Source organism: Urocitellus parryii, chromosome 5, assembly GCF_045843805.1.
Source record: "Urocitellus parryii isolate mUroPar1 chromosome 5, mUroPar1.hap1, whole genome shotgun sequence".
Taxonomy (NCBI): domain Eukaryota; kingdom Metazoa; phylum Chordata; class Mammalia; order Rodentia; family Sciuridae; genus Urocitellus; species Urocitellus parryii.
In genome coordinates this window covers 84,973,443-84,999,410 of record NC_135535.1, presented here as the reverse complement: position 1 = coordinate 84,999,410, position 25,968 = coordinate 84,973,443, and the positions used below count along the sequence as shown (strand labels likewise).

Below are 25,968 nucleotides of genomic sequence, written 5' to 3'. Positions count from 1 at the left end.
CTTTTGATAGAAGTGGAAGACGACACACAGCCTGCATTTTCAAGGTACTTGAGATCACAGCTCCAAGAATGCAGCTTCAACACTAAGAATTTTAATTCATAAAACTACTAGAGAAGCAGAATGAGCTTGCCTCTTTCCAAAAGAGGTCTTTTGGCTTTTGAGTTTTTTCCCTACCTTTTCTCTAATACTTGATTTACACATATTTGACCTTAGTTAAGTTTTACCTGATTTCTCACTAGATGAAGGATTGGCTAAAGGTAAGATCTGTGTTTGGACTTATTTACTGAGCACCTTGGATGAACAGCATTTCTGAACCTCGAATGATAAAATTGAGTATAGCGCAGTAAGATGACCTGCAAAGCTGCTAGTACATATCATGTATTTAACTAATTTCCCTTCTTTATCTTACACTTTCACTTTAAAATGCACTTTCTGCTTGGACTACTTTGCCCCCATCCCTTCTGTCAAAGTACTCCTCATTTCTAAGCCCAACTCTCCTCACAGTCTTCTCTGTGAAACAGCACCCAGCACCCTAGCCACAAATAACTGTCTGTCCTCTGTGCTCCAGTGATGGTTATTTTGCTCAATAAATCCATGCTGAATACCTACTATGTGCTAGGCATTGATGTAGTTGCTGGAAATACAGCAGAGAACAAAACAGCACGCAAATGCCCTACTGGAGTGTTTATTGTGAGGTGAACACTAAAAATATTAATAAATATGAAACAGTCTGATGTTGGAGATAAATGCTGAAGGAAATAAAGGGTGATAAGACAAAGTAACAAGAATGAGGGACAACCAGGACAAGCAGACAGCACACATACACAAAGGCACTGACCAGCAAGAAGGCCCATGTGGCTACAGTGTAGTTGGTGTGAAGAAGGAAGGTGTGAAGCAATGAGGCTGGTGAAGTTGGCCAGAGACACACTGAGGAAAGGTCCATGAAAGAGTTGGGATTTAATCCTAAGTATCATGCAAGGGTCTTTTTGCAGGGGAGCAATGGTGTAATTTGTTTTCACTGTCTACTTTGTCCCTTACCAGAGTCGTGATAGACACTGTATTTTCTGGTGAATGTAGCTGTCCTTCCCATTAAGTTGTGGTTTTGTGAGGGTGGTGAAGATGTTTTATTCTTGTTTTTATCAGTGCCTTGTGTAGACTGCTTCCCAGTAAGTACTTGTCAAATTAAACACAGAATATTCCGCAGCCTTTTTCTTTCTTGCCTGCAATTGGAATCATTATAATTGCAATACGCCCATCTTTGTAAGAGGCATGCAATTGCCAACCAGTTCTGAACAGGTTCTCATTTTCCTATCTGAGTCCCTCTCAGGCCTTCCAGCTATTGTAGGGCTGTCATCTGAACTCCTGTTCCCTGGCCAGGTCCATTCCCTGCCCTGTGGACTGGATTTTTATAGCCCCTCTTCTTTAAAGCACCAAGTGTGTAGCTGAGAGCGTTGGGTACAGCTGGCCTTGCCTGCCCTCAGAGGAACCGTGGCTTCTTGCTTTACGTGTTGTATAGGACCCAGTCCTAGCAGACTCTGATTGACCACTTACAGGTTGTGAACACAGCATCCCTTTGTCACTAGGAGCAAGTTATAATCCTCTTTAAGCCTCTGTTTCTTCATGTGTGAAATGAGGATAATAATAATAGGATCCTCCCAGTTTTTCCCCAGGATTTTTGCCTTGACCCTTCTCCAAGACTTGCAATGGGAAGGTCAATGCCTGGCACAGGAGGAGGCCTCCCCAGCCTATCAAAGTTCGGCAGGCTTCCATTCTGAGTTCTGACTCATTACACAAACATTATCAATGGGCAATTTGAGAAGCAAAGTCAAGTCATCAATCTTGTAAATGGAAATCCTAAAAAATCAAACTCCATCTTCTAGAGCCCAGTTGATTCTTTGGCACCCAGCTTCTTCTAGAACAACCAACAAAAGCCACTCCCGGCTTTTCAAACTCTCTGGACAATCACCCAGACACCAGCAGATCCAGTTTGGGATCAATTCAGGAAGGAAGTAACCCAGGACAGCTCAGAGTTAGGGCCTTTCTGCCTGCCCTTGTCTTTATTCCCCAGCCCACTTCCATCCACGAAAATCATTCCAAAATTATTTGGCCCCAATCCCTTTCCCCTCATTTCTAGCACTGAGGTCTCACAAGCTGAGCACTGCAATACAGTCTCCTAGATGCAGGCTCCATGTGCAGCCACTGTTAAGCACTTCCAAGTCTATCTGTCTTACAAACAAACAAACAAACAAACAAACAAACAAAAAAGAGGATTAGAAAGGTGTAAACATGAGTGTAAAAAGGTGGTTAATTGATGGATCTTGCACATGCATACCAAATAGAAAGTGAGAATAATATGGAGGGGGGTCTCCGGCCATGACAATGAAATCTGGAGTTGGGAACTGAAACAGATCCCTTTTAAATTAAAGACACATGTCTGCACTTAAAACATGGGAAGAAGGTGGTGGCTCTGTGAATGTATACACTGGCCTCTTAATTGTGCATTTTGAGCTGTGGAGACCCCCTTGGCTTGCCCTGACATGTAAACATTTTTTAAAACGTTGTCTTAATAAGTTCTGAAATCTTTAAAATAGGTTTTAGTTAAAAATTAAGATGTTACATAATTGGCTTCATTAGATCCAATTATACAATTAGTGTAAATTAGAAATAATGGCATCAGAACATATAATTTCAGAATTATGACACATAACAATAATGCGGAAATTAAGTTGGCAAATGTGCTGAGGCAGGCAGGGTGCATAGAAATTGTAGACAATTTGATGTCTTCCATGAGCACAAACATCTCCCCGCTCCAGTAGTTACTGCTCAAAAATATGGTTTAACTAAACAAGATTGATTTTGAGTTCCAGACTCAGAAACCAACATCTGGAAAATCGTAAGTTCTTTTCCCCTCCCTAGGTAGGTGGCTGAAGGAATGACTGAGTAGATTTCTAATTCATGAAGAGGATGATCCCTCTCTTCCTAAGATCTAAACAGATCACTACAAGGAAGGATTCATTCTTAAGAGTGAAGGATGCCAAAAAACAACAACACAAAAAAAACCCCACATCCACTTAGATAGCTGCCCCTCTGCTCTGGAAGCAGCCTCAGGCACTCTCCCAAGCATCTGTGTGTGGGAGGGAAGGGGCTGGGCTTCGGACACTCTAGGAGAGAGACCAGGGAGGCATGCAAGTACCTCAGCCCTCCAATCAGTCACCTGATTTTTAATGTTGCATTTTATACACTTGGTTCAAGTGATATAACTCCTTCCTGCCACACCTTTATCTTCTGAATTTAAAGAATGAAATGAGCATGTGACTAATGAGAAATTCATGTACCTCTCTCTCCCATCTATTTTTGCTGTATCTTTCTATAAATTGTGTTCAAGTACCAGAAGACTAAAAAGAAACCATTTATTTATTAATTTCCTTACTTTTTTTGATTTACTCAATAAATGTTTTAAGTTTCATGGGGGAAGAGATGATTTCTTCTTCATCCTTATACATCAAACTTTTAGCACAGCCACTAGCAATGGATATTGCATTGCTTTTAATACACATTACAGACATGATTTGCCCTGGTATTGTGCAGAACAAACCGCTACTATCTACCTGGATATGGCCTTCAAGAAACTTACAATTATTTTCTGTGTGAAGACAGATGATTATGTTCAGAAAAAAATGAATTAAATTGTCTTGGTTTATATTGTCATAATGTCAAGAAGCACTAACGGGAGGAAATGATCCCCCAAACCACGGTCATGATGGGTGGGGAGCAGCCAGGGTCTCAGTCACAGCCCAGTGCCATCCATCAGGATGCTTGGGGAGGCAGCAGTTCTCTGCACACACACACAGCTCTTATATGCAACTCTGGTTTGGGTCTTGCTGTTTGTTGCATTAAGTAATAAACATCTCCAAAGATCCCTAACATATCTCGGCAAACAACACTGAAAACCTGAAAATACCCCCCAAATTTAGAGAAACAGCTAAAAAGCCTGAGGCATTTTTTTTTCTAATGGTTGCTATTTTGTCTGTTCCTCCTCAGTCATCATCTTTTGGATAGAAGAAGCAAAGGGGCTCTGTGATGCTCAAAGGCCGTTACTCGGAAGGCCTGGGGATTTATTCCTTTATATTTACCTCTTGTTTACTGGATTTCCTTTCATTACTTCTATTTTCCCATGTGGGCCCTTCTTTTCCCTTCTTTTCTCTTCCCAATAAATACCAACTCAAAATATCAATTATTTTATAAAAAATGAGGGTTTGCTTGCCAGAAGAAAATACATTCCCCAATACCTTGATCTACCTGCACCTTCCCTAACAAGATCCCTGCAGATGCTTTGTGTTAATTTGAATATTCATACACTGGCTTCTAAACATCTTGGCTGAGAGTATGAACGAAAGGGTACAGCAGTTTTAAGTTTTGATTAATATTTCAGACTCTTGGTTTTCATCATTAATACAGAGGTACAAACATGTTTCCTAAAATTCTAATCCACAGAATAGAAGTAGCATATTACTTTAATTTAAATGTATGTTTTAATGGATATTTGGTATACATATACATGTTGACATGGTAATACAGTATAAGGGTGAAGCACTGAAGGTGAAATCATCCAGATGGAGAAACATTCCCCACACTTGTTATATTCTTGTTTTTCCCATTTCACCAAAAGGTAGGAGGCATTTTCTAAAAGTCCCAAGGCACAAATCAGATTTCCTTAGTGTAACAAAATTCAGATGAATTCATTTTCTTTTGCATAAACCCTTATGGGTAAAAGCTGTATCAATTATGAAGCATCTTGCAAAGCCTATTGATAAACAAGCACCTACATCAACTTGGTAAAATAACATGTTTTAAGGAACAAAAATAAGAGCACCAGGAAGACACCTGGAAGGTTTCCTACCAAACTGTTAAGAGGAGCTATCTCTGGAGGGAGGGGAAAAAAAACTCCCAGTCTTCAAACTCAACTGCAAACGTGCTTCGACTTATACATGTTCTAAAATCTTGTCTCTCATGAGGCTCGGGATTATGAGACCGAAGTCTCCATGGAGCTTGGTGTAATGGATTTTCTGAACTGAGTTTGTCAGCTACAGATTTTTAGTTTTCCAAAAACACCATTTCAGAAAATGAGCAATCTTCCATGTGAACAAATTTTTGTTTCCATTCAGACCTAAGCTAATCCATTCTTCTGTCCTCTGTTCATTAAAATTCAGGAATGGAGCCTGTTCCCTCGGATGCACATTGCTTGGATGAGAATGAGATGTTTCAGGCTGGAATAAGCTTGTGGGCTCTTATCCCTTCTGTCAAGGTTCTGGAAAGAGCTCTGACAGAAGAGGATGGGCAGAAACATGCATAAGGACTTGGATACTTAAAGATCCAAGCACAAGTGCCTGGTAAAATGCTGCTTTTACTGTGATGGGTCAACATTTTCACAGCAGTCTTCTCTTGTGGGAAAAGGTCATTGGGTGATTTCTGCATTACAAAATCCAAAGGCTGTGACCTGTCTCTTCTTTATGGCTTCTCTGCAGCAATTGCCGCTGTTGAACTCTGGCCCTGAAACACTCATCTCTGGGCTTTTGACAAGCTCTACTTCCTGATTCTCCTTCAGCCTTCTTTACTATCTTCTTTTCTATCTATTTCACTCATCTTTCTTCTGGGGGACTCCCAGGTTCTGTTCTGGGCTCTCTCCTCCCTCTTTACACTCTCCCCCTTCTCCCACCAGTCTGTAGCTTGGCGGCTTCAATGCTCATTCCATGTGGACAGTCACATAACTTCGTTTACCAAGTCCCTTCACTCTACCAGGTCATTTTAACATCTCACAGCACTCCTATGAGAGATGCCATAGTTTCTTCACTTGAGAAGAAGCTCAGATAGGTTTTAAGATTCATCTATGACATCCAAGACCACCCAGCCAATAAGTAGTAGAGCACAGGTTTGATCTTCTTGGCTCCAAGACTCATACTGAGGCTATCTTGACATTCCTTTGAATCCACAATTCTCGCTCTTCAGTTTCACTTCAAAATCAACAAGTCTTTTCCCCTGACCAACTTCTCTTCCTAACAAAGAGACTTTCTGAAGCTGACACACCACCTTTCTCCCAATGACCAGGCTGTCATTGTCAGGTGTCTCAGGTTCACCTTGCTCTCTTCCACCTCCTGCTCCTCCCCCATCCGCTACCTCAATTTCATCCCTTGCTAAATACCATCTCTGATGTTATATCCCCCCCCCCCCCTTCAATGCCATCTTACACACCAACGTGCCACTACTTGACTATTGTCCCGGGTCACACTATCCTCTTAGTTATAATATTCAGTGGCTTCCCATTGCTGATGAAATAACACCCAAATGCCTGTATTTGTTACTCAAAATTCCCATCTACTTTTCTTGCCACGTCTCTCAGGGATTCATTCTAATCTGACTGGGTGCCAGGGAAAACTGGGCAACTAACGATCCCTCGAGGGTCTGCATGTCCCACTTTTATGCCTGTGTTCAGACTGCTCCTTCCTACAGGCACTCACTTTTATTTAGCAGATAAACTCTACCTGCACAAATCCTGCCCTGTCTGCTGTGCTGGCTCCTTCTTCTCTCTCTCTCTCTCTCTCTCTCTCTCTCTCTCTCTCTCTCTCTCTCACACACACACACACACACACACACACACACAATTCTCCTTCTCCCCCATCCAGTTGAATGTCACTTCACAGATTTTCATTTGTATAACTCGTGTGGAACTTTTCTACTTTTGGTTTGCTATCCCCCATCTCTCTGACTAAGCTCTAAATTCCTTGGCACAGGGGAATGTAGCAGACTTTTCACTGTATTCCCTGAAGTCTTTTACTCTAAAAGAACCTAATAAATATTATTGATTAGATTTATTCAAACTTTGATATAGTGTAGCAATGTGAGGAAACATTTAAAATGTAATGCTTCATGTACGATTTTTTTTTCCCAGCAAGCAGAAACGAAATGTTTCTCACATACCAGACCAAGAATGTGCAAATGACCACTGTGAAGGCACAACCTCAAATGGTTAGCACCCCTCACCCTGCCACCCCCGCAACTTAAAAAGGGAAGAGGGCAGAAAGGCAAAAGTGGAAAAAGAGAAACCAAATTGGGTTCTGTCTGCTGTCAAATGAATGCAGAGAAAACAACTTACAGTGAGATGAAAGTCAATAATAAAAAAATATGAAAAATCCTGAACTATAAAAATTCCATTTACATGTAGCACTCTTGTGACACATTGATATTGACAGGAAGGAACATTATTACTGTATCAACCTGCACTTATCAATATCTTTCTCACTAAATATGTTTTTTCGTTGCTCCTGATGGGTCCCTGCTTTTCTACATGGATGATAAGTCCCCAAAGGCAAGGACCTAGAGCCACTGTTAACTAAGTTCTCCTGTCCTGACCCCATTGCATTGATGCTAATTATCCTGAGAACCGAGCAGCAAGGAGGACCATGCATCCTCTAAGATCTCTTTCTCAAATAGTGAACACAATTTTGTAGGATGGTCTTTGAGGAAAATAAAAACCCCATGTACAGGCTTGTTTGTTATAAGTATATGAGAATTGATACAGTTGTAATTATGCTTATTAAAAGTGCCACGCTAAAGTGACAACTTTAACTTCCTTTTGGGCCAGTTAGTTTTAATTTTCTATGAGACAAAAGAAGCAATTTCAAATTATGGACAACCACATCTTTTGTGCTTATCTTAATGAGGAGCTATAAGTGACAACATGTGGCAGGATCGATGAAAATCCATCATGAACTCTGGCATATCAATCCAAAGTATATGCTGCCAGGAAACCAGGACCCTCCTGTTAGGACTAAATATCATACTCTTCCTACATGGAATTTAATTTCTTAAACTTTTGATTTTTGAAATTCAAGGAATTTCATAAAGCATGAATCTTCTGTTCACATTGGACAACAGGAATGTTCCAGATTGGGGGAATTAGGAGATCAGCAATGATAGAAGGCGTGAGGTCAGAAGGTGACAGACATCACTGAGATGATGCTATTCATTGCACAGAATATCGCACAGGAGAATTATGTGCATATTATATGTGCACTTGAGTTTTAGATTTGGGTGAAAAACCAGAAATCTACTGGGAACCAGCAATTTAGGCCACACAGAGGTTCTTCAGTGGTTATGGGCTTATTAAAAACATTGCTAGAGCCATTCTATTCTGGAAGGAGGGAAAGATAGAAAAGGTGCAAGTGTGCAGAACACAGATGGTCACAGATTCCAATGCTCTGGTCACTCACCACAATCATTTGAGCCACGTAACTTTCAGGTCCAGTGTATTCTGTTGGGTCTTTAACTTTCACCAGGACAATGAAGTACAAATAATGCCACATATTGTGTTCTGATTTAATATGCTCCTCAAATGAAACAGTCTTATTATCAAACTTGTCCCTCTCGAGTCCTGCAAAACACAAGAAATACAATATATGTAATTTGTCATTTAATCAGCACTTAACTTTTTAGCATAAAAACAAAACATAATCATTATTGAGAAAAAATGCCTGCTGAAACAGTGTGCCAATTTAAAATGTTATGATTAAAAACAACACAGTACACAAGACCTCTAGGAAAAAGGCTACAGTTTATAGATTTCTTGCTAACTAATATTTCTTTTCCCCCCCCATGGATCCTTGGAAATGCACAATCCTATTGTAGACGTAAACTTTGCAGGTAATTTTAAATATAGCTATAGCAAACCTGTCAAATTAAACTAGACCACAAATCTAAGAAAAAGAAGTAAAATAACTGTGCAAGAAAAGGTATACTTGCTCATCAAGGTAGAAAAAAAATTATTTTATTCAGGACATGGGTTAAAAGAGGGAAGGCACTGAGAGCCCTCTCTTCAGAACCGCTTATAATCAGTGAAGGGCACATGAACAGAGCAAACCAGCCAGACTCTGGGGGCATTGAGGACTCACACGCTACTCTATCCCTCTAGACTTCCATGCTCCAGGTACTGGGGGAGGGGAAGAGTCTGTTCAATTTTCTGGGCTCATTTTCAGCCTCTGAAAGAACACCAAAGTATGAATTTGGGCAGTAAGATTCTTTTCTCCTGACATTGAGTAGATGAAAGGAAATGAATAAAAATGAAGAAAAAACATCTATGGAAAAATGAATTCCATTGCCAGGTAAAATGGGGAGTTGGGATTGAGTCTGGCTTTGAGTTCAGATTCTGGAGAAGAAACCAGGAAACTGAATTCCAGTTTTGGCTGCTCTTTCTCTAACCACTTTAAAAAGCCCATTCAAGCATAAAGAAGATCCTCTAAGTAATAAAATACAAGGCACACTAAATTAAAAAAAAAAATCTGTCCCCAGTGAAGGTGTGCCTTTTTAACTTACATTATTGAATATTTTTATGAAAAACATCACAATATTCAGCTGGCTAATGGCTATGCCCCATCTTATGACCTGTCTTCAGCTCAGTATACCCAAATAAACTCCAAACCTCTTTCCCACATCGGCTCCAACCACAGTCCTTCTCCTTTCATTTGATGGCAACTCTATTCTTTCAGTTGTTCAAGCCAAAAGCCTAGGAGTCATCTTCGAATTATGTCTGCCTCTCAAGCATATGGTCCAATCCATGATGAAATGCTTTTGGTTGGACTTTCAAAACATATCTGGAATTCTGAACACTTCTCACCCCCTCCACTGCTGCCACTACAGTCTGGGCCATCATCATCCTTCATCGGATTACTGCAATAACCTCCCAGACCTCTCTGTTCCCACCAGTGCCCTCCATGGCCTGTTCTCAGCACAAAAGAGAGAGCAATCCCTTAAATACCGAAACACAATGGTGTCTCTCCTCTGATGCAAAACCTGCAGTGGCCTTTCACCTCTTCAGTACAGGGCAAAGTCCTTACAATGGCCTACAAGTAGGGCTGCTAAAAAAAACAAAACAAAATGAAACCCAGGATGCCCAGTTAAGTTTGAATTTCAGATAAAGAATGAATAATTGTTTAGTACAAGGTTGCCTCATGCACCATTTACTTGCTAAATCCTGTGTAGTTTGGCTCACAGCCACACTAACCTTCTCGCCTCCTGTCTTCTCTGTTGCTAGCTCCTATGCTAGCAACAATACTGGCCTCCTTGCTATTCCTTGGACAGAATCCTGCTTCAGGGACTCTGGATTGGTTGCTTCCTCTGCTCACAAAACTCTTCTCCCTGATATCTCCTCAGCTGACTCATTCACCTTTAAGCTTTTGCCAAAATCTCACCTTCTCAACATGGCCTAACTCAATCACCCTATTAACTCACTACCAGTCCCTTTCCTCTCTGCCAACACTCTTGATCACCTTTTTTCTCTTTCTTCCTCTTTCCTACGATGCCTATCACCCACCAGTAGACTGAATATAGCCATGGCAAAGTTGTGAGACTGGATCTCAACTCTAAGATAAAGAGGTAAAAATGACTGCAAGAAAAATCTTTACTGCTAATTAACACAGAACAAAGAGATGTCATTTTAGCCAGAAACCTGAATAAGAATTTATTATATTTATTGCTTATTGTTTGTCTTTCTTCCCATTAGAACTTAAGATTCCCCCTGGACAGATATTTTTGTCTTTTTAACTTCACCAGTGGTTCCAAAAGCTGAGAATGGTGTCTGGCACTTAGAGGGCACTCAACAAAACACAGACTGAATGAATTAAGAATATTTCACTAATAAAATATAGCTCTACTAAGATGCTATATTAATTAAATAAAAAAAGAAAGAAAGAAACATACAATATAGCCAGGCACACTGGCACATTCCTATAATTCCAGTGGCTCAGGAGGCTGAGGCAGGAGGATCCCAAGTTCAAAGTCAGCCTCAGCAACTTAGCAAGACCCTAAGCAATTTAGTGAGACCCTGTCTCAAAATAAAATATAAAAGGGCTGAGGGTGTGGTTCAGTGGTTTAGCATCCCGGGGTTAAAAAAAGAAAACACCCAAGCAAATCAGATAGTGACAAGTATGGGCAAGGATGTGGAACCCTCATATTCTGCTAGTAGAAATAAAATAATGCATCTGCTTTAGAAAAGAGTTTGGCAGTTCCTCAAAAGGTTAGACAGAAGAGTTACCATATGACTCAGCATATTCCACCCACAGGTCCAACAAGAGAAATGAAAATGTATGTTCACACAAAAATCTGTTCATGGTTATGTTAAGTGAAATAAGCCAGACTCAGAAAGTCAAGGGTCACGTTTTCTCTCATATGTGGAAGACAAAGAGTAAAAAAGGGAAAGAAAGGCGTGTGTGTATGTGTGAGGGGAATCTCATGAAAATCCAAGGGAAATGAGTAGAGTAGAGGAAAGGGACCAGGGGAGGGAGGAAAGGAGAGAAATACTGGGGAGGGATATTGGCCGAATTATAGTGTGTGAGTATGAAAATGTACCAACAAATCCCATCATTATGTACAACTATAATACATCAATAAAATATAGAAAAAATCTGTTCATGAAAAGAGAAAGAAAGAAACATACAATAGCCAGGAATAGTAATAAAAAATGCTCATAAATAATGCTCATAGTAGCATTATTTATAATAGCCCAAAGTGGAAACAACCCAAATGTCCTTCAGTTGATGACCAGAAACAAAATATGATATATGCAAAAATGTAATTTTTTTTTGCAATAATAAGACCTGGAGTACTAATACAGGGTATAAAATGAAACTTGAAAACATCATACTAAATGAAAGAAATTGGTCACAAAGACTAGATATTTTGATCCCATTTATATGAAATGTTAAAAATACATCAGTGGTTGCCCAAATCTAAGGAGGATGGAAGTGTGGGGGAGTGATGGTTAAAGTGTAGGGGTTCTTTTGGGGGGTGGCAATAAAAATATTCTAAGATTGATTATAGTGATCTACCCACAACTCCAAATTTGCTGAAAACTATTGAATTATAGACATTAAATGGGAGACTTGTAAGGCATGTTAAACATATCTTAATAGAGCTATTATCAAGAAAGAGAGAGATGGGGTGGTGTAGATTATAGTAAAATTTCAAGAACTCAATTCAAACACCTACTGCTTGCAAGACAATAATGCTACAAACACAATGTTTCTGATACCAAGTAACCCATGATATGGTAGAGGAACAGATAACTTGCATTATGTGCTAAAGTAGAAGGATAAAGAGAGCAAAATGAATTGACGAGGTATATTTAAATGGTTTCTAACAAGTGTGAAGCTTTAAAAATCCTGCCTTGGAACGTGATTATGGCAAGTGGAAAAGAGGTGTATGGCTTAATAAATGAGCTTAATATTTGATGAGCACCTATTTATGTCAACAACTATAAAGATGTCTAAATACACTATCATAATTACAATAATTCAATATGACTTTTTAGCATGTGAAGAAATAGATTCTGAATAATTCAACAAATTACTCAAGTTAACTCTTCTAGTTAATGGAAGAGTTTGTCAATATTTAAATAAAAATACTTCTGCCTCTAAAACTCACATTCTTTTGTCACATGAGCAGGGGAATTGGCATGGCAGAACTAGAGATGAAGGCAGATGACCTGTCCAGGGATATGTCAGTTCCTGGTTGGTTCACAGGGAACCCCCGGAAATAAGATGGAGTGGTATGTTTGGCACAAACTACAAAGAGCTTTAAACTCAAAGCTGTGGTGCTTGCACTGCATTCAGAAGACATTTGAGAGGAGCCTGGCAGATTCAGAGCTGTACTTCAAGTAGCTCCTGGGCAGAATTTAGAAGAAGAGAAAGGGCTGAGGTAGAGAATGAGGCACTAGGGCAGTGTAGGGGAGAGCTGAGAGCAGAACCGGCTCTTTCCTCTGCATGGGCTCTTACTCGCTGGGCTTTGCCACAGATTCCCACCATCTTAACAATCATCACGTTGATGGTTTCTCAATCCTCATCTCCAGTATGAGCCTTTCTTTTCAACTTCAGTTTCCACTTCCAGCTGCCTACTTGATAAATCCTATCGGGTAGCTTGTGGACCTGACTTAGCTCATTAAAAGTCTCCTCCTTCACTGCTGTTTAGGAAGTCCTTGTTGAGTGGGGAACTTGAGGTGATCCTTAGACTCCACTCGCTGACAATCCAAACTGGCAGTTTCTCTTTCTCTTTCTCTCCAAATACATCAAGTCTCTGCCTCCACCTCCTCTCCTTTTTGCCTTGCAAATATTCCTTCCTCAAGACTCAGCTCACACACTGCACCACTGACTCCCACAGACAGCTAGATGGCTGATCTCGGGGGGCCTCAACACTTGGCTAAGAAAATGTCTGTCTCTGTCTCAGCCTCTACCACTTTACTGTCTGATTAACTTTTATAATATCAGCACCTGGCATAATTTCTAGCAAACAGTAGGCATTCAGCTACACTCAAAAGAAAAATAGAAAAATTGTGTAAATGAATAAGAGAGGTGGAAGAGGCATTTAGAATGAAAATTTGAAAGGTCAGTATAATTACAGGTGTAGACTTAGGGTGAAGGAGGAATCAAGAATGATTCTGAATTTTCTGACATGATTGATATTAGGGTAATATTGCCAGAGCAAGATAGCCTGTCATGTTGTTTCATCACACCTGGTCTATCCACACATCTCCTTCTTGTTGGGTTTTCAGCCTCCAGCAATTCAAAACACACACACACACACACACACACACACACAGAGATATGTATATGTGTATGTGTATGTGTATGTGTGTGTGTGTGTGTATACATTTTATATATGGTCTACACAAATATCAGTGTATATGTATATATATTTGCTTCTTTGTACCAGGGATTGAACTACCCAGAGGTATTGTTTTAGTCACCTTTTTTGCTGCTGTGACTAAAAAATCTGACCAGAACAATTTTAGGAGGAAAAGTTTATTTGAGGGTTCACAGTTTCAGAGGCAGGCTCCATCCTTCAGGGCTCAAGGTGACACAGGACATCATGGCAAAAGCATATGGCAAAGGGATGTGGCTTACATGATGATAGGAGGGAGAGAGAGATCTCCACTTGCCAGATACAAATATATACCCCAAAATCAAGCCCCAATTCCCACTCCTCCAGCCACACCCCACCACTTCAGTCACCACTCAGTTAATCCCTATCAGGGGATTAATTCACTGATTAAGACTCTCACAACCCAATCATTTTTCCTCTGAAAAAATTCTTGCCTTATCTCACATGTGAGCTATTGGGGGATACCTCATATCCAAACCATAATAAGTGTGAAACTACTGAGCCACTTCCTCCGCCCTTTTTAATTTTTATTTTAAGGCAGGGTCTCACTAAGTTGCTGAGGCTAGTTTTGAATTTGTGATCCTCCTGCCTCAGCCTTTCAGGTTGCTGGGATTACAAGCATGAGCCATTGGATACAGGAGCTACTTTGTTTCTACGATTACTGCTTCAGCTCTGTCCTCTGCTAACCATCACCCAGTCATGGCCACTTTCAGAATTACCAGCAATTATTTTCTGAGTCACATTTAACTCTCAAATGTTTGGACATAGCCTTCAAGGCTGGGAAAGCCTAGCTGCTGCCACCACCTGTCACAGAATCCACATCTTCCCAACCACTGTGCGTGTGTCTTGAAAACACCTGGAGCCAGTCTCTCTTGCTATCAAGGTTTTCTCCTCTTATTTGATTTTATATCTTCTTTTTTTAAACCACAGATAACCCCCTTATACTAAAACACAATTCTGAGTTAATTGCAACTATTTTACAACTTACTAATATAACTCCCAAATATCCTGGCTGTTTAAATGTTTCTTGTAATTAAATTGTAATTAAGATATGTATATCTTAATAAACCTTATAATTAAGATAGGATATGCACCATATCTTGCAGGTATAGAGAGTCCAGCAATGAGTGCATGTCTAGAAATCCATCATCATGATACTCTCCACATTTCCACCTTTTAATTTCCTAAAAATGCCCAGGACCAATTGACAAACTGTTGTTTTTTTTCAAGTTTCCATTTTATTTAAATGTGCACACAAAGTTTGATATACTTTATAATATTTGTTCCAATATAAAAACACTATTTACATTTATTCTCAGGTTAAATTACCTAAATGGCCCCTCGGACTTGAATAAACATAAAACTTCCAGGAAAGAGACTTTAGAATATGTTGATCCAACATATCCTTGCACCTCTTGACATATCACCCTCCATCCCTGAATACCTGGCATATGACATAGCTGGCTCAGAGTGGTAAGAAACTTGGCCAAGATCACACAGCCAGATGTGGAACCACTGTAGAGCTATGTCTATTTGATCATGAGGTTCATGTGTTTTCTAGCATACACGGTGCACAGCACTCAGCAAAGGTGATAAGACAGCCATGACATGTACAGCAACGTAGAGCTGAGTGTGATGTGAGGAATTTAAGGGCAGACATATTTGCTCTGGTTGGTGAGATCAGAGATGGATTCATGGCATAATGACCTTAGAGCTGGGCCTCAGAGAGTGGCGAGCAGGAACTCAACAGCTCAGGAGTTTGGAATTTTAAAATGAATGTGCCCCACAACTGAGAACACAGAGGGAGTTCAGGAAGTTAAACATGAGTAACCAGCTGGACTGGAACAGGGATATAAATGGAATAAATGTAGATAAACAGGTAGGGGGAAAAAAAAGAAGAGGCCAAATCGTGAGGTTTCTTAGATGCCAGGAAAATTAGAGTTTTAGAGTTATAGACTGTTACTGATGGCTCTTTGAGTAAGAAAATGATGAATTTAAAGTGGAAAAATTAGTCTGGCAGCACTGAGCAGACCATTTTGGAGCATGAGTCAAGATGAGCCTGAAAATCCAAGGTGTGGCTGTGGGAATATATGAAGATGTGTGACTGTGGAAGTAGATTCATTAGCTCAAGGTAGCTGGTGTATCTGGAAGAGGAAGAAGGAGATGCTAAAAAACAACGGTGACATTCCCAGCCAGACAACTGGAGGCAGGGGAGGAGGACATCATGAAGTGCAGCATGTAAGTCAGGATTAGGAGCTGGGTCAGAGTGGAGAGGTAGACATGATGTATTGGTTTTAGACATGGAACAACGTCTGGCTACCGGGAAGATGCGTCTGTCTATGTGTCCCATAAACAAATGAAAATAGATGGGAAAACATAGGGAGGGTTTGGAGCTGAGGAGGCCTATTTGGCAATAATCTGTACAAAAGGGAGGTTAAAGAGGATGGCAGAGAGGAAAGACAAGAAGTCAATGTCAAAATTAAATCTCTTTTCTAGGGGTTTGGGAGAAGAAATCAAAACTTCTTTCTTAGGAGTCTGGGGTAAAACCAAAGAATGAACAACCAGAAGTACAAAAAAAAAGGTCAACAGGAAATTAATAGTGAGTTTGGAAAGAAGACTTAAGTTTGGCAATGAGGGTTACTGTGATGTTTTAAGGAACTTCTAGGTCATAGGTTTTTAAAGTAACCATGAAAAGCCATGGGACATAGGATCATGTCTTAGAATGAGTCTCCCATCTTAGTGACCCTCTCTTTCAAACACAGCCTTTTTCAGAGGTAGTGCACCAACATGACAGTTAGGATCATGAAGAAAAGGACTTAGAGGAGGCAGTGAAAGGCAGACCATGAGGCACACCAGAAGTTCCCAAGAATGCATCTTTTCTCCCCTCTGGAACTCATCCTTCCCTATAATGGCTCAGCCCCATATCACTACACTCCTCAACTTGGATCTGTTCCCGGGCTTGGTTGTCCTTGAGTTAGACCATGACCTGATGCTGCCATTTAAAGAGAATCATGTAGCTTAGTGGACTTTTGAGTTTAAATCCTGGCTCTACTGATTACTAGCCAGACATTGATAGGATCTGAATTGTTTCCATGTGTGTAAAGAAAGGTTTTGGCCACATGCAGAATATACTTTGTTTTTCAAAAAAAAAAAAAAATTCAAAGAAAAAAAATCTAAGTTGAAAATCCATTGTCTAATGAGTATTCAATAAATAGTCTTGAGATGTCCCATGATGATGTTGTTGATGATGCTAAAAGAGAGGTTCCAAGGTTGAAGGTGGGACCTTGACAGCCTCTCAGCATGTTCTTTCCAAGCTTCTGAATGACTGCAGGACATCTTCCTTGGCTACCTCTCAACCTTGCTCTCTCCCTTCTAATCCAGATACCAAAATAGAAGACTCCAGTTTCTGTCTTAATTTCCTTCTAGCAAATCCTTGCTCAGCATTATAATCTGCTCTACCTAAAGTACCAGAGACTCTGAATGAGAAGTCCAGAGGCCCTTTCACTTCATACTACTGGCCTTCTCTGCTCTGGCAGGGTTGAGCATTCATTCCTGTCTCATGAGGCTTTCTCCCCTCACTTTGGAGATGCCACATACTCTTGGTTCTCTTCGTGCCAGTCTAATTTGGTGCTTTTAGTTTTTTGGTATGTGAATCTTTTTCTCTCCTAACTCTTCAAGGCTGGTGCTTTCCACATGTATCCAAGCTGAGTGTTTTCTCACTCAGAAGCTCTTCCCCATGCTCCTGATTTTACCCCACACAGATTGAGGATTCCCCAGTTGACTGGTCTCTAGTGCAGACCCACTCCCTGAGACTCATACTCATACACTGGCCTACGCTGGATGTACAACACTGAGGTTTTCAATGCACAATGCAATTTAATTATTTCTAAAGTTAAACTCAGAATATTCCTACCTAAAGGGATTTTATTCATCTATTCTTAAGACAATCACCTGTTGGTATTATTCTCCACCCAAGTACCTAAGGTATCTGTCATCGGTATTCCTAGCCACCAAGGTTTAAAAATTCTGTCCTCTAAATATTTCTTGCCTTCTACCCTTAACACCTCCACTACTCAATGAATCAGGTTTATATTACCTTTCTGTTGCTTGAACTGTGGCCACATCCTCCTACCTGGTTACTCTGCTTGCAGGACTATTTCCTGATAAAGAGCCTCCCAAAGCTGCCACACTGCTCTAAAACAAAAATTAGAACCTTAACTCTTTTATTTATGATTCTTTAATGGTTCATGATCCTAAGTCTGTAGGATAAAGTCCATGCTGCCTAACCAAAAAGGCTAATCTGCATGATCTGGCTAACCTGTCCTCTTGGCATCCCTTGCTCTGAACTTCACACTCGATGATGCTGAGATTTTCTTGAGTAAATGAAGCTCCTCATGGTGCTGTTCTTTCCTCTGAGCCTTTGTATCTCCTGGCCATTCTGCTTCCACCCATCTCCAGCTGGCTAATGCTCTTCCATCTTAAGCCATTGGCTCTGCCATTAGCTCTCCTAAGAGGTTTTCCTGATTCTTTTCCATTGCTCCTTACTCCAACCTGAAGAGGTCACCGTCCTTTGGGTCCTTGCAGCTCAGCGGGAACTTCTTTAATATTTCTCTCATCACAAATGACAGCTGTTTAGTATGCTGTTTAGTATGTTTGTATCCCACAACAGATCGTGAACACCCTGAGACAGGGTATGTGTCAATTTTAATTGTTTCCCTGGCATGCAGCACTTTACTGCACATTATTCTCTGGTACATCTCTGGAAAGGTTTGAAGAGCCACGGGAGGAAACAAAATAATCCACAAAAGATGAACTGGGGAGAAAATGGGGTTTACTGAGGCCCAATCTAAGCTATAAATGGTTACACTGGAGTGAAGCCCTTATGCTTATCTGGTGACTTTTAGCCAAAGAATCTTCAGCCCAACATGGAAAATCAGAGGGTGAAGTCAGCCTAGTGTAGGTGGTCATCCAAAGAGGGAGAGGGATTCTACAGTACAGGAGACCAGCTGCAGGGACAGCTAAAGTCAGAAAGGGCTTTGGAGATGTCACATACTCCTGGTTCACTTCGTGCCAGTCTAATTTGGTGCTCTTAGTTTTTTAGTATGTGGTATGAATAATAAAGACAAGAGAGCCGAGTCCAAGAGAAGGATGCCAACAGAGGGAAGGATGGGGCTCCTGAGAGAGATGATGATGCGGCAGGGAGGAGAGTGGTGGGTATGCTGGGATGCTTGAAAACTAGGAGAAAGCACCCCCCAGTTTTAAAGATGAGAATCTAAAACAGTGATGTTAGAGAATAGAAGTTCAAGCTTCTGGAAAAAGCATCTTTGAATTCATAATTTAACCCTCCCCAAAAGCCCCAAATCATTCTGTTGTGTAATTAATACATTTTTGTGATAAAAGCCAGTTGGGGAAACCTTTTGACATTTTTGCATCACATTCTAAAATCAGCGAATCATACAAATTGCAGAAATAATGACAGAATAGCTTTGGGATCCAATTCTTCTATTTATGGAAGCAGAGAATTCCAGTGTACTTTTCTGTTACATAATCTGAATTTTATCCAGCCTTCATTTTCAAGTAGATTTTCCAAAAGCATGACAAATGAAAAAAAATTATTCTAGCCCCTCTCTCCTGCTAAACAGTTTATTCATCTATTCTTTTAGCATATGGAGAACACTTACCACAGATGAAACAGGTTGTTTTCAAAATTTCTTCTTTCTTCTGTTTTTCACTTCTGAGATCAGCAAAGGTATCAATGATAACTCCAAAAATCAAGTTAAGAACAATAATGATGACAATGAAAAAGAATAGAAGGTCATAAACCACTCGGGCAGCAAACAAGGGTTCCTGAAATAAAATTTTAAGAAAAATATATAGAATATTATACATAATTTCAAGTTATACTGATCTGATTTAGCATACTGCCTAGCACATATATATATTCAATAAATGTAAATAATATCCACAGTTGTAAAAATAATAACCCCCACTTTCTATCTTTATCTTCTTTTAAGAATTTTAAGATAAACTGCCTACCCTATTCTCAAACCCTTCCACTTCTGTAAGACAGCATATTTTTCTACCCAGTGGAGCGGATGCACCTTTCTTTAGAAACTACTTTATTTTGGGATTCCACTAAATGCATTTTGGCACAGTGGGCCACATTCCAGACACTACACAAAATGTAGTTAAATACTAATTCCAAAAGTCAGTAATTAGGGAGCTGAGAGGATCTAAGTGTTTGTCAATTTCTGGAATAGGTTTGTCCTCAGCGTTAAGAGGTCAAGAATACAGAGTCCACCCTTATTTCTACCTAGTGAACAGTATCAAAATATACATTAGAGGGGGCTGGGGTTGTGGCTCAGCGGTAGAGCACTCGCCTAGCACATTCGAGGTGCTGGGTTCGATCTTCAGCACCACATAAAAAAAATACATAGATAAAATAAAGGTATTGTGTTCAACTACAGCTAAAAAAAACTTTAAAAAAATATATATATACATTAGAGATCATGTAATTCAGTTTAACCGCTGACGGACCTGAGTTTATAAGTTTAAATGACTTGACATTATACAATTGGCCAGCTGCAGAATTAAGACTTTAAAGCTCTTAGCCAGGCATTCAAGATTTTATAATTATTAAAATTTTTTCCTTCCTTGCCATTTTAATATATGAAATCCTATTAGAATTTGTTCAAAGTTTATATTCATCATGGATAAATAATGAAGGCTCTTCCCAGGCAGAAGCAAAGAGTAAATCTTTATGTCTGAGAAACCTGATAGACAAGAGGCGGCCTCCTTGCTGTGATTTATGTAACAATCAACCCTTAGATGAAGTTTGCAGTCATGATTCTGTTGTGGTAACAGAATACAGAGGTCAGACGTGGATGCATTTCATAACCCTACTAGCATACATAGATTGTTAGTGCTACAGCTATTTCTGTGTAATCCTAGTACACAATTAGCAGATGTTATTGGCCACTGTCAAACAATATAGTACTATGAAAACAAAATCATATTATAAATGCTATTAAGAAAGGTTGCAAAAAATAATTATATGCTTCTTGAAAAAAATACTTCTCCTCTGACTTACATCTTTAGACGGCTTTCTGAGCACATCCCCCACGCCACCACCGTTTCTGAGGCCCTGGTTCAGCACAGTGACAATGCACATAAGAAGAGTGTCACATGTCCTTTCAATGCCATCTTCATACTCTTCGTCAGCTATGAAAACACATAAATGATATAGCAAACCTACATTTTAAAAACATACTGTTATCTATTTCCAAATATTGTACTTCTGACTGTGCCATTACACAATTTTTAAAGCCACATGACATCTACTTCATATGTGTCGGCACATGACTGACACACACTGATGAAGACACACTTTTAATTTTCTGAAATATTTTTTTTCTTGCACAGATAGAAAAATGACAGAACGGAAATGACAAAATATAAGAAAGCCAATATTCACTGTGCATTGTTGTGGTGGGAAGAGATTGTGGTAAAACCTCCACAAACAGCCATGTCACCTAGGAGACACAAGTCTCACAGAGGAAAGAGCATGAACAAGGAAGCCAGCTAGACCAGGCTTCAAGTCCTGCTGTGTTCCAAAAGGCTCCAGAATGTTGAACCTCAACATCCTCATCTGCAAAATGAGAAGGGCTGTTTAAGGATAAAACCCTTCCGAGGGTTGTTCAAAGATTATGTTTATGGTATGTAAAAACTGCACAGACTGCTATACACTTCAGTAAGTGCCTACATTTTGGGCAGGCACAATTATTTCGTCATTTTAGTTAAGTTTCTAAGTTTTCTTAAGGAACAACTTGGAGGTACGGATGAGAAACACAATGTATTTATATGAAAACCTTTACTCAGGGAGAAATGGACAGAGAGAAAAAGGTATTACATAACAGAAAAATTCTTAGGCTAGATTAATATTGTCTAAAGGTATAGTTCTCAGACTTAAAACATAATTTCCTAATAATTTAAAATAGTGACAAACTTATACTAAGTTGGATGTTAGAATCAGAATGTTCTAACATTAATAAATGAGCAGAAGGGTGTTTTTTGGTTACAAAGTAGAACAAACAAACAAACAAAAAACACAGGGGCATTGAATTTTGGGATTCTGTAACTACAGTCCATATGTCCAGGCATGACTGCACAAGCAACCACCAGTAAAGCAAATAAAAAGAATCTGTCTATGTGATCCTTGAACAATAGCTGGTTTAGCTCATTGTTAGGAAAGACTGATTTTTCCCTTCTGAACAGATTTCAACACTGTATGAATGAGGGATTCTGGTATTTTTACTTTCCTTAGAGCTGTCCCTTTTTTAACATGCTGGGATACATCTGGTTACAGCCAGGGATGGGCAAGCATGAGAGGTGGCTTCAAAGACAGTGGCAGAATCTGCGGTGGTCACTTATCTCAGAGCTGAACCAAGGCACACTGTGGTTTAGAAAGCAGGGGAAAGAAAACTCCCTTTGGAGGAAGGAACAATGGGGAAGAGGTGTTGGGGCAGAGCAGACAAGGCAAGTGGGTGAGCAGTGGACTACGCTGTCTGTACTGTGCTAGCTAGGGTCCAACATACGGGGGCAGATCCTAACATGATGGCTGAGAAGAATGAGAAGAAAAAGGGTTAGAAATGTGTCAGCAAATGAAAGACAAAAATGGTTTTCCAGTAAGGAGGTCACATGGAACATGTGAATATGCTACTTTGCTACAGTTAGATTTTCAAGCAAAGCAATCTTATATCTAGTGGCATGGTCTGCATTCATTTAATCATTCAGTAACTGCTTGGTCATGTCACAACAAACAGTTGCTAAAGACTTATCAAGTATCATAATCAGTACATAAAAGTGACAAGAGGGGCTGAAGTTATAGCTCTGTGTAAGAGCACTTGCCTAGCATGTATGAGGCACTGGGTTCAATTCTCAGCACCACATATAAATAAATAAATTAAAGGTCCATAAACAACTAAAAAAATATTTTTAAAAAAGTGACAGGAAAGTGCTCCTATCTCTCCTCCAAATATGGAAATGAGGTTCTTTATTCTCTAAGAAGTGAGTTGACAAAATCCATATGCAACTCCTGTGATTAGCCATAGTGAAATAAAATTGATTGGCTGCAAATACATCATGAGAGAATGGATGGTAGGTGTGCCATGTAAAAAGGCAGATATGGCCCAGGTCAGGCCAATGTCAGCATCAGTCCAGTCACCCTGCTCAGTACTAATCAGTGGATGGGCTCATGGTTTAGGCAGGAGCCTCTATGAGCTTGGTTAATAATGTTCTACCTTTGTGGACTTAAAAACAGCATACTACAGGAACACAGCCACATCAATGCTTATAGCAGCACAATTCACAATAGCTAAACTGTGGAATCAATCTAGATGCCCTTCAATAGATGAATGGATAAAACAAAATGTGGTATATATACACAATGGAATATTACTCACCATTAAAAGAAAATAAAATCATGCAATTGCAGGTAAATGGATGGCATCAGAGAAGATAATGCTAGATAAAGTTAGCCAATCCCCAGAAACCAAATGCTGAATGTTTTCTCTGATATAAGGTGACTGACTCATAGTGGGGTAGGGAGGGGGAACATGGGAGGAACAGACGAACACTAGATAGGGCAGAGGGATGGGAAGGGAAGGGGGGGGGCAGGGGGTTAGAAAGGATGGTGGAATGTGACGGACATCATTATCCAAAGCACATATATGAAGACACGAATTGGTGTGAATATACTTTGTATACAACCAGAGACATGAAAAATTATGCTGTGTATGTGTAATAAGATTTATAATGCATTCTGGTATCATTTAGTTTTAAAAAATCAATTAAAAAAAGCTCTACCTTTGTGAGATGGATCCACTCTCAATTTGTTAGGTTAAGTTCCCAGACCTTCAGGCTGAAAGTCAGGGCCCATATCATGATAAATTCACATAGATAAATGCCACCTTGTGGTTACCTGTGTAACCAGCTGGCCTTGCCCATATCACATCTGCCTTGTTCATTTCATCATACCAGCAGCCACTGGCTAGGTGCTAGGAATAGAGGTGAGAGAGATGAGGGTGTCCCGGTCCATAGGACACATGGTCCTAGGAAAGGAAAGGGGTAGGCATCCTGAAAGCTGGTGGCACCTGAAGGGACCCTGGAAAGACAAGGCACACCTGGGGAGTAAAATCAGTGAAGTAAGGCGTTCTGGGCAGATTAAATGGGATGAGCAAAGGTGAACAGGTGTGGAAGCACACGGGGTGTTGAGGGACCCCAAGGGGGCGGAGGCCACTGGGCCTTTGGTATATAAAGAGGCGTGTGGAAGGCATGAGAGAAGAGCTGTGGGAGCAGAGCTCGGGGATTCCATCAAGCTTGTATTCTGAAAGCTGTGGGGAGCAACTGGAGAGCTTCCAACAGGGGCAAAGTTGTTTACCCTCTGGTTGGGGAAATAGTATGAGAAAAACATGTACACTGCAAAATAGCTCGTGATCCAACACATAGAAGTGGTACAAAGCCATCAGTGCAGCGCAAGAACCTTCCACGCCACATATAATTGGCGAGGTGTCTCAATAATTAACACAGAGCTTGAGTTTATCTTGAAAAGTCAGTGGCCTAAGACTTGAGCAGAGACACATCTCACGTGGCATAAGCCGAAAGCCACAGAGGTGGAGAGATATAGGCTTGAACAATGAACAGCAAATAAACCAGTGAGTTCCCAGGAGAGGAAGATGAAGTGGGAGCGATAAACGGAGAGCTCTCTGTGAAGCTTCAGGGAGTGTGGACTTTATTGGGCAGGTAATGGAGCATCGTGGAAAGGCTGACCGGGGGTACAGGAGGAAATATTCAGAGCAGTGATTTCTGACAAGTAGTGTAGTGGTGATAAACTGGGTGAACTGAGGAGGAGAGAATGACTGGAGGTAGAAAGACCACTTAGGAGGCAGTTGCAATAATTCAGGCATGATGTGCTATGAGGCTTTACCAGGATAATGGCAAAGAACAGGGGGAAGGATGAACGAAAAGGAGCAGATGGGGTTTTAGGCATGAGGGAGAAGGCAGCATTGAATACCATACCAGGGCTGTCCAGCCAGTGGTGACATAGGAAAAGGATGGTCCCATTAGACCACAAAAGTAGGCAATTCAGATGGAAGAACTGGATATGGGCTGTTCTGATGAAGACAAGGAAGGAATGTTGATGATTTTTATGTGTACAGGATGAGACGACAGACATTTTTTAAAAAGTCAGAGAAGACCAGAATTCTGGGTGAAATTCAGGAAGAGAATAATTTAAACATGGAAGGGATGACAAAAAAATTTGAAATTATGGAAGAGTCAAGGGCAATGAGAGGTTAGAAAAGGTCATAGGATTTAACAATAAGGTCACTGGGAACCAGCAGGAAGAGATGAATAATAACAGAGAAGGTGGTTGCTGCACAGATTGAAGGAGACAGTGTAGGCCCAATTGTTTCATAAGAAACTTTGGTATTAAAACTATTCGTTTGGTGGAAACCAGAGGGAGATTCAATTAGAACCTCAAGTGTATGTAAAAAGAGAGAGACCAAGCAAAAGATTTCAGATGCAAAGCAATGGTCCTCCTGGTGACCAGGGAGTAGGGACAATAAATGGAGGTGATTATGAAAGCAGAGAGAGCATATGTTGGTTATAAACAAAAGGAAAGAATTAGTGGAAGCTGACTTTCAGTGTAGCAACACTGAAAAGGTCTACATATTCACATGTAAAAATAAATTGGAATAGTGCTTGGTACATAGTTAGGACTCAACAAATTCTAGCTATTGTAATTACCATTACTGATTAATGGCTTTTAAATCTTAAGAAAAGGTACGGTTTTAACATAATTAACAAATTTGATACTGGAACAATATGAGGTTAAATTATCCATTTTCATTTGACTATTGTTAAATATTTTTCTCCATACTGTAAAAAATCTTTCCTATGAAGACAGGAATCAAAATAAATTTTATTGTTTCTGAAACAGTTCCCTCTCATCTGAAGTGGTAGTCTATAAAATTTTTTAAATACTGGACATGCTTAAATAAGATTTACTAATTTCATCTTTTTTTGCATTAATAATTAAATTATTCAGTTTATGGTTTCTGAGAAAGAAATGGATTATCACTGAGATACATTTGGAAATCTGAACACAACTGAGAAACCCATTTTTTTTTAAGTCTTCAGCTTTAATTAAAATCCATCTATTATGGAATTGCTGATTTGAAAATTTTTAACTAGGAAAAAAATTTA

The 25,968-nt window shown here is 39.9% G+C and overlaps 1 protein-coding gene across 2 annotated transcripts in view; it reads right to left on the bottom strand.

Moving 5' to 3' along the window:
- Itpr2 (inositol 1,4,5-trisphosphate receptor type 2) overlaps positions 1 to 25,968 on the bottom strand; it is a 479,802-nt gene that overhangs the window by 39,510 nt on the left and 414,324 nt on the right. For both annotated transcript variants that reach the window (XM_077799170.1, XM_077799171.1), the window contains 3 exons: positions 20,795 to 20,925; positions 19,386 to 19,551; positions 8,268 to 8,428 (listed from right to left, as the gene is read on the bottom strand). In XM_077799170.1, the coding sequence (XP_077655296.1) occupies positions 8,268 to 8,428; positions 19,386 to 19,551; positions 20,795 to 20,925 (458 nt within the window). The remainder of the gene's footprint in view (positions 1 to 8,267; positions 8,429 to 19,385; positions 19,552 to 20,794; positions 20,926 to 25,968) is intronic.